We start from the raw sequence: 12,754 nt of genomic DNA, 5'->3' as shown, positions 1-12,754 counted from the left end.
CGGTACGATCTAGAGCGACTGAAGCAACCGAATGTCGCCACCGCATACGCGCAGAATCTCGAGGCAGCGTTGCCGGACGAGGGTGTGCTCGATGTGGCCCCTCTAGAGGACTGCTGGAGTACAATCAAAGCAGCCATCAACAACGCAGCTGAGAGCACTATCGGGTACGTAGAACGGAGTCGACGAAACGATTGGTTCGACGAGGAGTGCAGAGCGGTTCTGGAGGAGAAGGATGCAGCGCGGGCGGTAATGCTGCAGCATGGAACCCGACAGAATGTGGAGCGATACAGACAGAAGCGGAAGCAGCAGACCCGTCTCTTCCGGGAGAAAAAGCGCCGCCTGGAAGAAGCGGAGTGCGAGGAAATGGAACTGCTGTGCCGTTCACAGGAAACACGCAAGTTCTACCAGAAGCTCAACGCATCCCGCAAAGGCTACGTGCCGCAAGCCGAAATCTGCAGGGATAAGGACGGGAGCCTCCTGACGGACAAACGTGAGGTGATCGAAAGGTGGAAGCAGCACTTCGACGAGCACCTGAATGGGGAAGAGAATGTAGGCACAGAGGACCAAGGCAGCGGAGGAAATGACTATGTTGGTGCAGCAGAGGACGGGAACGAACCAACTCCCACGATGAGGGAAGTTAAGGATGCCATCCACCAGCTCAAAAACAACAAAGCGGCTGGTAAGGACGGTATCGCAGCGGAACACATCAAGATGGGCCCGGAAAAGTTGGCCACCTGTCTGCACCAGTTAGTTGTCAAGATCTGGGAAACCGAACAGCTACCGGAGGAGTGGAAGGAAGGGATAATCTGTCCCATCCACAAGAAAGGCGACAAGTTAATGTGTGAGAACTTTCGAGCGATCACCATTTTGAATGCCGCCTACAAAGTGCTATCCCAGATCATCTTCCGTCGTCTTTCACCTAAAGTAAATGAGTTCGTGGGAAGTTACCAAGCCGGTTTCATCGACGGCCGGTCGACAACGGACCAGATCTTCACCGTACGGCAAATCCTCCAGAAATGCCGTGAATACCAGGTCCCAACGCATCACCTGTTCATCGACTTCAAAGCGGCATACGACAGTATCGACCGCACAGAGCTATGGAAAATTATGGACGAGAACAGCTTTCCCGGGAAGCTGACTAGACTGATAAGAGCAACGATGGACGGTGTGCAGAACAGCGTAAGGATTTTGGGTGAACTATCCAGTTCATTTGAATCTCGACGGGGACTACGACAAGGTGATGGACTTTCCTGCCTACTATTCAACATCGCCCTGGAAGGTGTTATGCGACAAGCCGGGCTCAACAGCCGATCTTCACGAAATCCGGCCAATTTGTCTGTTTTGCGGATGACATGGATATTATTGCTAGAAATTTGGAACGGTGGCAGAACAGTACACCCGCCTGAAACGTGAAGCAGCAAAGGTCGGACTGGTGGTGAATGCGGCTAAGACAAAGTACATGCTGGTAGGTGGGACTGAGCGAGACAGGACAAGCCTTGGCAGCAATGTTACGATAGACGGGGATACTTTCGAGGTGGTAGAAGAATTCGTCTACCTCGGTTCCTTGCTAACGGCGGACAATAACGTGAGCCGTGAAATACGAAGGCGCATCATCAGTGGAAGTCGTGCCTATTATGGGCTCCAGAAGAAACTGCGGTCAAAAAAGATTCACCCCCGCACCAAATGTACCATGTACAAGACGTTAATAAGACCGGTGGTTCTCTATGGGCACGAGACGTGGACGATGCTCGAGGAGGACATGCAAGCACTCGGAGTTTTCGAGCGACGGGTGCTAAGGACGATCTTCGGCGGCGGCAGGAGAACGGTGTGTGGCGGAGAAGGATGAACCACGAGCTCGCTGCACTTTATGGCGAACCCAGCATCCAGAAGGTAGCCAAAGCCGGAAGGATACGGTGGGCAGGGCATGTTGCAAGAATGCCGGACAACAACCCTGCAAAGTTGGTGTTTGCTAACCATCCGGTTGGTACAAGAAGGCGTGGAGCGCAGAGAGCACGATGGGCGGACCAGGTGGAGCGTGATCTGGCGAGTGTTGGGCGTGACCGACGTTGGAGAGCTGCAGCTGCAAATCGAGTATTATGGCGGCAAATGGTTGATTCAGTATTATCATGAATTTGATGTTAACTAAATAAATGAAATGAGGTACGTTCTCCTGCAAATAGGAAATTCGCGCCATAAACTTTTTGCAAATTTGCATATTTACTAAGAAAAAAATATGTAAATTTGTTCCTTATGATTCAATTCCGAATTTGTTTCTCTATCATGTCACGGTCGCCATATTAAGAGAATCGTTTAGAAGCTAAGGCCACATGTATTTGTAGTGAACGTTCAACTCATCTTTCTATGCATTTTCTCCATCCTCCCATCTTCGAAATCAGGCCACCCTCCGAATGCGATTGCGGATATCGTACCAGTGCGACGGTAACCCCATCCTAGAGCAAACCGAAGTGTCCGGATTCCCCGAGGAGCCCACTCCGCTCGAATGAGGTTCGAACTGGAATGTAAATATCACGGTTCAGTTTTAGTTTGTCGTTGTCCAGGTCCACGGGGCAATGAGGTGAGGAAACTTTCAGTTTGACCTTCTTTGGCTTCCGTCTTCGAACATCGCTGTTTTCGGTTTTATTATGTGATCTAGGGACAAATTTTAACGCGAAAGGCTACGCAACCGATTGTGACAAAAATGAGAAACAAGGAAATTGTCAGTCCTTCCATCCTCTACTCTTAATTAGTCAGGTAACCACATTTAGGGTCGTTTTATTTGCTGCCACGTGGGGGCAATTCTCAGAACAGAAACTAGTTAACTAATCCCCCAAACCGCTATGAATTATATTCAAATTAATAACCTATATGAAAAAAAGAAAGTAAAACAAAAACACTACTAGTGAGATAGATAATATATTCCTAAGAACAATGTTAGTGAATGAAAGAGAAGTAGATGTGTTTCAACCGGTATGATTGGATGTAGAACGTGTGAGGTTGTAAATATTCGTGATGAACACTGAAAGAGAGGAAGCGGTATTAATATTAGAACTTCGTAGAATCGGAACGTGCAAGCAAGAAACCCCATGTTTTTGAAACAGCTAGTAACTCGAGAAAAGCAAAGAAAGACCGTTGGCTCAAATAGTCCGTTCGTTGAGACTCTCTCTATGACGTCGCTATCACTAGGAAGAAGTCTCTCAAATTATACTCTCGATGACATATTGTGTTTGCCTTTTATTTAATCCTTCGGTTTTCCACACGAGATTGCTTTTTTATAGTGTAATTTCTCCCGGCTAAGCAAAGCGATAAAATACTAGAAGCAAATGTACTGTTTTCCGTCCAAATACACCCAATTCGATGCATGATGAATGGGCGTGTGAAAGAATAAAAAAAAAACAAAGGCGTGAGATTCAGAGAATTTTTCGGCTTTCCTTTCTTGAGTCTCGCATTTTGTGCGAGGAAATCAATCGTAATGTATGGCAAATGCTCTAATAGGCAAAAGTTTCGCTATCTAAAATAACAAGTTTTTAAAACACTCTTACTGCTAAGTTTCAACTACTATCTTTCCGTTCGAGGTCGGAGATCAAGACAATATCTACTTATCTGAACCTACCCCAGACAGTTGTTTTCCGCCTCATAAAGCGGAACGTTTCGATTTGTTTGACTCGGTCCGTTGTTACGCTTCACATACAGTTACACACACATATGAAGAATAAACGCAGTATTTTTATACCATGAGAGGGATTAAGTGATGTGAAGTTTTGAAAACAGAATGGAAGTGACGCAACATGTTATAAAAATAAAGAATATTAGGGAAACACAGAAAACTACTAAATTGATATGGATGAAGTGTAGGGTTTAGAGAAGGTGTGCGCTAAAGTAACCAATCCTAGTATGAGCATAAGCATAAAAGGGAAGTGCTGTATCACCCAATCCGAGTGGCAAACACTTCTAGAGTGAGTGATTATGTCTAGGTGATAACCAGGAAGGAGCAGTTGGAGACAGCTATAAATATATGTATAATACACAGACACCCGATTGTAATATGAGCTTTGCCGTTTCATTTTTTTTTTATAACTAGAACACCCGAAATATCCGGTCTGTCACGTACATTCCTTTGCATGCGTTGTTTTGAATTCGGTCGGTTGAATCGTGAAACGTCTGGTGGTTTATCTGGTGTGTGTATGTTTGTGTTTGGCTGATGTCGTAGTGTATTGTTCGGGAGAGTCGTATGGTTTGGTGAGCTTGTTCCTTGTTTTGAGACGTCTAAAACCTGACCGAACGTATCCTGTGTGGCCATTACCTTGCCACTAATAAGATCTTAATTTCCTTGAAACCTTTGGAGGTTTAAACGTCCCTGCATCTCTCTTAATCTTTTGGAACCGTATTGTTTCGCCGATGCTGCCGCAGTTTCGCTGAACTTGAACACGCTTGCTATGCTCGGTTTTATCGGCGGAGACATATATGGTCCCAAAGAAAGGGTTAAATTGGTATACATACAGGGTGACTGGTAATTCGTGTTACACCCGAAAGGAGGTGAAAGTAGACCATATTTGCAGCAAAAAATTGTTCTACAGGTAGGTCCGGAAATCACTGCTAAGTGAGTTATTCAAAAATTAGTGTTATTGAATTACCCCATCTTTAAACATCTCTAACTCAGAAACTATGAACCGTAAAATCAATCTTAGCGCACGGATAGAAAGCTTAAAGCTTTGTCTTTTAATGCTCTTTGGACAGGTAATTGATAAAAAGTCATTTAAGTGCAGAAATTTTGACTTTTATGTAAAAAATGCTTAAAAATGTACCCCCTTTTCACCTTTTTTGATAGTTTACTCGTGAAAAACGTGATAAATGTGAGAAATGTTCTTCTACAAAACATACATTTTTTGATACGCTACCAAACTGTCCTTTGGTGCAACATTGTATCTTTCATAGTTTTGTCACAATCTTGAATTCAAAATTTTGTGAAATAAATCAATGTTTTTATTGCAATACTGTCTGGCAACCCTACACGTTTGCTTGCTGTTGGTCGTCGTGCGCATGGCAACGAAGTCCAGCGTCGCGGCGGCGGTCATCGTTTGACAGAGCCAACAGTGAACGGCAAATTGCGCGCAATGTTTATGAATCAATCTCAAGGCATCCTTTTCTTTGGGTGAAGATTCAATTCGCCTAGATGCCATACACACAAACCCACTCACTGGAGGAATTTAGCGAGATCATACCGCTGGGTGGCACCGTTTTAAGGGATATTCAAACCTACGGGCCGAGACTGGGTCCGGGCCGGGGCCGCGGCCGAGACTCGATAGGGCTTTTGTCGCTTCGTTCTCACTGCACAAAATGCTCACCGGGCTATAGCGCCTGCGCACCAGCAATTTATGTTGCGCGAACGCACGCACAGTATGAAGCGGTTGTCATTTATTTTTGTTTTTGTTTCTCCGCACTTTCTCCAGTGTGTTTGATGTACATTCATCCAGAACTTTCTTTTGTAATTTCTACAGGAATCTAGGATTCCTCCAGCTTTTTTATGATTTCCCTTGGAGTGCTTTCTGGGACTCTCCCGTAGTTCTTTCTGGAAAACCTCTAATGAGATTCTTCTAGGAGTCCTTCCTGGTATTTCTCCAGCTACTCCGTCTGGGTTTTTGTCCTTGAGTTATGCTAAAATTTCTTCTGGTATACTTTCAAGAACTGGTTTAGAATTTTTCTCCAGAAATTCCTCCAGGAGTAGCTTCCCACAGTTTATTTATTTTCAGTTCAACGGGAAGCCCTCCTGAAGTTCCTGAGAGTGAGTTCAGGAGCTCCCCAGGCATTCCTCCAGGGCACACCCAAAAAATACCAAGGGAATTTCTTTAGAATTAGCCCAAGAATTCGTCCAGCATTTGTCGTAGAATCACCTTGGGATTTTACTGGGAATTTCTCCATTATAACTCTGGAAATTAATGCAGGAGTTCTCCAGCAATAATGCATGCTTCTCTTCAGTATTTTTCCCGAAAATTACTGAAGGACTCAAGGGATTTCTCCAGAAATTCCTGCATTAATACCACCAGGACTTCCTCAAGGGATTCCTCCAAAAATTCCTCCACGATGTCAACTAAAAATTCTTCCAGTAGTTCTTCCAGGAATAACTCCAGAAATTCATCTCGAAATTCCTACAGGAATTTCTCTTCAGGAATGGTGGAAGGGATTTAATCAGGAATTCTTCCAGGGATTTTTCAATAAATTGCTCCAAGACTTTCTTTAAGAATTCCTGCAAGGATTTATCTGGGAATTCCTCTGAAGATTCCTCTAGATTTTTTTCCACGGTGTCCCCCAGGAATTCTTCCAGTTATTCCTCCATGAGTTCCTGTAGGAATTCATCCCGAAATTCTACCAGGAAATCCTGCAGGGATTCCTCCAGGAATCCCACCATAAAATCCTCCTGTAATTGCTGCAGGAGATTCTCTAGAGGTTCCTCCAAGGATTCCCCTAGAATTCCTTCCAGAATTTCTCCCAGGAAATCATCAAGAAATTCATCCCAGGAAATCACCAAGAAATTCCTCTAGAAATTCCTCTAGAAATTCCTTCAGTAATTCCTCCAGAAATTCCTTCAGTAATTCCTCACAGAATTCCTCTAGGAATTTCTACAGGGATTTCTTCAAAAATTTCTCCAGAAAGTATTCCAGGCATTTCTCCAAGAATTACTTCATGAATTTCTCCATAAATTATTCCAGGAATTCCTCCATAAATAACTTCAGGTACTACTCCAGGAGTTCCTCCAAGAATTCCACCGGAAATTCCTCAAGGAATACCACCAGAAATTCAATCAGGTATTTTTCCAGGAAGTCTTCTTGGAAATACTCCAGGCATAACTCCAAGAATTTCTCCGTGAGTTGCTCCAGGTATTCCTACAGGATTCTTACAGATGTTTATCCAGGAACTACTGCAAGGTGTCCTCCATTTTTTTTTCCAGGAATTCCTCCAGTGATTCCTTCATAAATTTCTTCAGTAAATGCTCCAGAAAATTCTTTAGAGATTCCTTCAGAATTCCTTCCTGTATTTCCTCCAGGAAATCGTCCAGAAATTTCGCCAGTGATTCCTTTAATAAATCTTCTATGGATTCCTCCAGGAGTTCGTACAGAATATCCTCCAGAAATTCCTCCAGACATTCCTCCAGAAAACACTCCAGGAATTCCTCTAATTTCGCCAGTGATTTCTTTCGTCCAGAAATTTCGCAAGGGATTCCTTTAATAAATCTTCTAGGGATTCCTTCAGGAATTCCTACAGAATATCCACCTGAAATTCCTCCAGGCATTCCTCCAGGAATTCCTACAGAAAATACTCCAGGAATTCCTCCAGGAATTTCACCAGGAATTACTCCAGGAATTTATCCACGAACTTTTCCAGAAATTTCTCCAGGATTTCCTCCGAAAATTCCTCCAAGAATTCTTTTAGGAATTTTTCCATAAAGTCTTCCAGGATATACTCCATGAATTACTCCAAGAATTGCTTCAGGAATAACTCGAGGAATTCCTCCAAAAATTCCTCCAAGAATTCTTTCAGGAATTCTTCCATAAAGTCTTCCAGGAAATATTCCATTAATTACTCCAAGAATTGCTTCAGGAATAACTCTAGGAATTCCTCCACGAATTGCTTCAGAAATGACTTCAGGGATTCATACGGGAATTCTTCCATGAACTACTTCAGGCTGTCCTCAAAAAAATCCTCCAGGAATTCTACAAGGAAATACTTACGGGATTCCTCCAAGAATTACTCCAGGAACTACTCCAGGAAAGCCGTCAAAAATTCCTCCCGGAAACAATCCAAGAATTCCCATAATTTCTCATTGAATTACTCCAGGAATTCGTCAAAAAATTACTTCTGGATTTTTTCCAGAAATTCCTCCCAGAATTCCTTTTAGAAATACCTCAAGGAAATGCTACAAGAATTTCTTCAGAAAATCCTTAAAGAACTCCTCCAGAATTGTTTCAGGAATAACTCTAGAAAATCCTCCAGCAATTGCTCCAGGAATGACTTCAGGGATTCCTACGGGAATTTTTCCAGGGATTCCTGCACGAATTCTTTCCAATATTTATCCAGGAAAGCCGTCAAGAATTCCTCCTGGAAACAATCCAAGAATTCCCATAATTTCTCTTTGAATTACTCCAGGAATTCGTCAAAAAAAACCTTCCGGATTTTTTCCAGAATTCCTTTTAGAAATACCTCAAGGAAATGCTTGAAGAATTTATTCAGAAATTCTTAAAAGAGCTGCTTCAGAAGTGGCTCCAATCTTTTAGGAATTCCTTCACGAATTATTTCAGGAATTCCTCCAGATATTGCTTACGAATATCTCCAGGAATTCATCCTGAAATTCTTCCAGAAATTTCTCAAGGTTTTATTTTAGAAATTCATCAAGAATTTTTTAAGGAAGGCCTCCAGAAATTCCTCTCAGAAACACTCTAAGAATTTCTCCATGAATTACTACAAGGCTTTCTCCAAAAACTATTCCAGAACCTACTCTAGGAATTACTCCAGGATTTCATCAAGAAATGTCTCTAGAATTTCCTCCAAGTATTCCTTCGGTCAATCTTCCAGGAATTCCTCCCGGAATTATCTCAGGTACAGGAATTCTTTAAAGAGCTACTCCAGGGATTCCTCTGGGAAGCGCTTCAGAAACTCCGTTAGAACTTACTCCAAGAATTCCTCCAGGAATCGCTCCAGTATGTCCTCTATGTAGGATGTCATCCGGAAATTTATCTAAGAATTCCTCCCAGGAGTTCCTTCGGAGTTTCTTTCAGGAATTACTCCCTGGAAGAATCCCTGGTGGAATCCTTGGAGGAACTCTTAAAATAATACCTGGAAAAAATTTTTGAAGAAATACCTGGAGGGAGTCTTGGAAGAATTCCTGGGGGATTTCCTTGGAGAAATTTCATTACGAATCCCTAGAGAAATACCTGTAGTAAGCCTTGAAGGAGTTTTTGAAACAGTCACTGGAGGAATACCTGGAGGAATTCAAGGAGGAATCCCTGGAGCTATCTCACAAGTTATTTTTGGAGGATTTCCTGGTGGAATTCATGGAGAAATTCTTGGACGAATTTGTGAAGGAATTCCTGGAGGAGTTTGTAAAGTAATTCCTGAATAAATTTCTTCAAAAATCCCAAGAATAACTGTTCGAGGGATTTTTGGAGAAATTCATAGAGGGATTCTTGAAGCAATTCTTGGCGGAAGTCTGGGAGGAATTCCTAAATAAACTTTTCTAGAATTTCTCCCAGGAAATCCTCCAGAAATTCCTACAGGATCTTCCCCAAAAATCACTCCAGAATTCTCCATGAAAATCCTCCAGAAATTATTCCAGAAACTGCTACGGGAACTCCCCCAAGAATTCTTTCAATATTTCAATCAAGAATCCGTTCAAAGTTATTTCCAAGAATTCCTACAGAAATTCCTGGATGACATCCTACCTCGAGGAATTACTGGAGTGATTCCTGGAGGAATCCTTGGAGTAAATTCTAACGGAGTTTCTGGAGCTATTCCTGGAATCCCTGTAGTAACTCCATAGATTTAACTCTTTAAGGACTACTGTACCTGAGATAATTCCGGGAGGAATTCCTGGAAAGTTAACCGAAGGAATTCTTGAAGGAAGTTCTAGAGACATTTCTTGAGGAAATCCTGGAGTAATTCCTGGAGTACGTTCTGGAATAGTTCTTCAAGACTAATTCCTGGGGATATTCCTAAGCAAAATCTGGAGAAGTTCCTGAAAAAAATCGTGAAGGAATTTCTAAAAGATTGGCTGGAGGCACTTCTGGAGGAGTTCTTTAAGGATTTTCTGTAGAAATTCTTGAAGCATTTCCTTGAGGTATTTCTAAAAGGAATTCTGAGAGGAATTTCTGGAAAAAATCCAGAAGTAATTTTTTGGCGAATTCCTGGAGTAATTCAATGAGAAATTATGGGAATTCTTGAATTGTTTCCGGGAGGAATTTTTGACGGCTTTCCTGGAGTAGTTCCTGGAGTAATTCTTGGAGGAATCCCGTAAGTATTTCCTTGTAGAATTCCTGGAGGATTTTTTTGAGGACAGCCTGAAGTAGTTCATGGAAGAATTCCCGTATGAATCCCTGAAGTCATTTCTGAAGCAATTCGTGGAGGAATTCCTAGAGTTATTCCTGAAGCAATTCTTGGAGTAATTAATGGAATATTTCCTGGAAGACTTTATGGAAGAATTCCTGAAGGAATTCTTGGAGGAATTTTTGGAGGAGTTCCTCGAGTTATTCCTGAAGCAATTCTTGGAGTAATTCATGGAGTATATCCTGGAAGACTTTATGGAAAAATTCCTGAAAGAATTCTTGGAGGAATTTTCGGAGGAATTCCTGGAGGAATTTCTGGAAAAGTTCGTGGATAAATTCCTGGAGTAATTCCTGGTGAAATTCCTGGAGGAATTCCTGGAGTATTTTCTGTAGGAATTCCTGGAGGAATGCCAGGAGGAATTTCTGGTGGATATTCTGTAGGAATTCCTGAAGGAATCCCTAGAAGATTTATTAAAGGAATCCCTTGCGAAATTTCTGGACGAAAGAAATCACTGGCGAAATTAGAGGAATTCCTGGAGTGTTTTCTGGAGGAATGTCTGGAGGAATTTCTGGAGGATATTCTGTACGAACTCCTGGAGGAATCCATAGAAGATTTATTAAAGGAATCACTGGCGAAATTTCTGGACGATTTCCTGGAGGAAATACAGGAAGGAATTCTGAAGGAATCTCTAAAGAATTTTCTGGAGCATTTACTGAAGAAATTTATGAAGGAATCACTGGAGGAATTCCTGGAAAAAAATGGAGGACACCTTGCAGTAGTTCCTGGATAAACATCTGTAAGAATCCTGTAGGAATACCTGGAGCAACTCACGGAGAAATTCTTGGAGTTATGCCTGGAGTATTTCCAAGAAGACTTCCTGGAAAAATACCTGATTGAATTTCTGGTGGTATTCCTTGAGGAATTTCCGGTGGAATTCTTGGAGGAACTCCTGGAGTAGTACCTGAAGTTATTTATGGAGGAATTCCTGGAATAATTTATGGAGAAATTCATGAAGTAATTCTTGGAGAAATGCCTGGAATACTTTCTGGAGAAATTTTTGAAGAAATCCCTGTAGAAATTCCTAGAGGAATTCTGTGAGGAATTACTGAAGGAATTTCTGGAGGAATTACTGAAGGAATTTCTAGAGGAATTTCTAGAGGAATTTCTTGGTGATTTCCTGGGATGAATTTCTTGATGATTTCCTGGGAGAAATTCTGGAAGGAATTCTAGGGGAATCCTTGGAGGAACCTCTAGAGAATCTCCTGCAGCAATTACAGGAGGATTTTATGGTGGGATTCCTGGAGGAATCCCTGCAGGATTTCCTGGTAGAATTTCGGGATGAATTCCTACAGGAACTCATGGAGGAATAACTGGAAGAATTCCTGGGGGACACCGTGGAAAAAAATCTAGAGGAATCTTCAGAGGAATTCCCAGATAAATCCTTGCAGGAATTCTTAAAGAAAGTCTTGGAGCAATTTATTGAAAAATCCCTGGAAGAATTCCTGATTAAATCCCTTCCACAATTCCTGAAGAGAAATTCCTGTAGGAATTTCGAGATGAATTTCTGGAGTTATTCCTGGAAGAACTACTGGAAGAATTTTTAGTTGACATCGTGGAGGATTTTTTGGAGGAATCCCTTGAGGAAGTCCTGGTGGTATTAATGCAGGAATTTCTGGAGAAATCCCTTGAGTCCTTCAGTAATTTTCGGGAAAAATACTGAAGAGAAGCATGCATTATTGCTGGAGAACTCCTGCATTAATTTCCAGAGTTATAATGGAGAAATTCCCAGTAAAATCCCAAGGTGATTCTACGACAAATGCTGGAGGAATTCTTGGGCTAATTCTAAAGAAATTCCCTTGGTATTTTTTGGGTGTGCCCTGGAGGAATGCCTGGGGAGCTCCTGAACTCACTCTCAGGAACTTCAGGAGGGCTTCCCGTTGAACTGAAAATAAATAAACTGTGGGAAGCTACTCCTGGAGGAATTTCTGGAGAAAAATTCTAAACCAGTTCTTGAAAGTATACCAGAAGAAATTTTAGCATAACTCAAGGACAAAAACCCAGACGGAGTAGCTGGAGAAATACCAGGAAGGACTCCTAGAAGAATCTCATTAGAGGTTTTCCAGAAAGAACTACGGGAGAGTCCCAGAAAGCACTCCAAGGGAAATCATAAAAAAGCTGGAGGAATCCTAGATTCCTGTAGAAATTACAAAAGAAAGTTCTGGATGAATGTACATCAAACACACTGGAGAAAGTGCGGAGAAACAAAAACAAAAATAAATGACAACCGCTTCATACTGTGCGTGCGTTCGCGCAACATAAATTGCTGGTGCGCAGGCGCTATAGCCCGGTGAGCATTTTGTGCAGTGAGAACGAAGCGACAAAAGCCCTATCGAGTCTCGGCCGCGGCCCCGGCCCGGACCCAGTCTCGGCCCGTAGGTTTGAATATCCCTTAAAACGGTGCCACCCAGCGGTATGATCTCGCTAAATTCCTCCAGTGAGTGGGTTTGTGTGTATGGCATCTAGGCGAATTGAATCTTCACCCAAAGAAAAGGATGCCTTGAGATTGATTCATAAACATTGCGCGCAATTTGCCGTTCACTGTTGGCTCTGTCAAACGATGACCGCCGCCGCGACGCTGGACTTCGTTGCCATGCGCACGACGACCAACAGCAAGCAAACGTGTAGGGTTGCCAGACAGTATTGCAATAAAAACATTGATTTA

The 12,754-nt window shown here is 42.4% G+C and overlaps 1 protein-coding gene across 9 annotated transcripts in view; it reads left to right on the top strand.

Moving 5' to 3' along the window:
• LOC109416800 (AP-1 complex subunit gamma-1) overlaps positions 1-4,046 on the top strand; it is a 93,841-nt gene extending 89,795 nt beyond the window's left edge. For all 9 annotated transcript variants that reach the window (XM_062849376.1, XM_029864187.2, XM_029864185.2 and 6 more), the window contains one exon: positions 2,397-4,046. In XM_062849376.1, the coding sequence (XP_062705360.1) occupies positions 2,397-2,504 (108 nt within the window). In that variant the 3' untranslated portion in view covers positions 2,505-4,046. The remainder of the gene's footprint in view (positions 1-2,396) is intronic.
• The last annotated feature ends 8,708 nt before the right edge of the window (positions 4,047-12,754 follow it).

Source organism: Aedes albopictus, chromosome 2 (assembly GCF_035046485.1).
Source record: "Aedes albopictus strain Foshan chromosome 2, AalbF5, whole genome shotgun sequence".
Taxonomy (NCBI): domain Eukaryota; kingdom Metazoa; phylum Arthropoda; class Insecta; order Diptera; family Culicidae; genus Aedes; species Aedes albopictus.
This window is presented reverse-complemented; position numbering and strand designations above follow the sequence as displayed.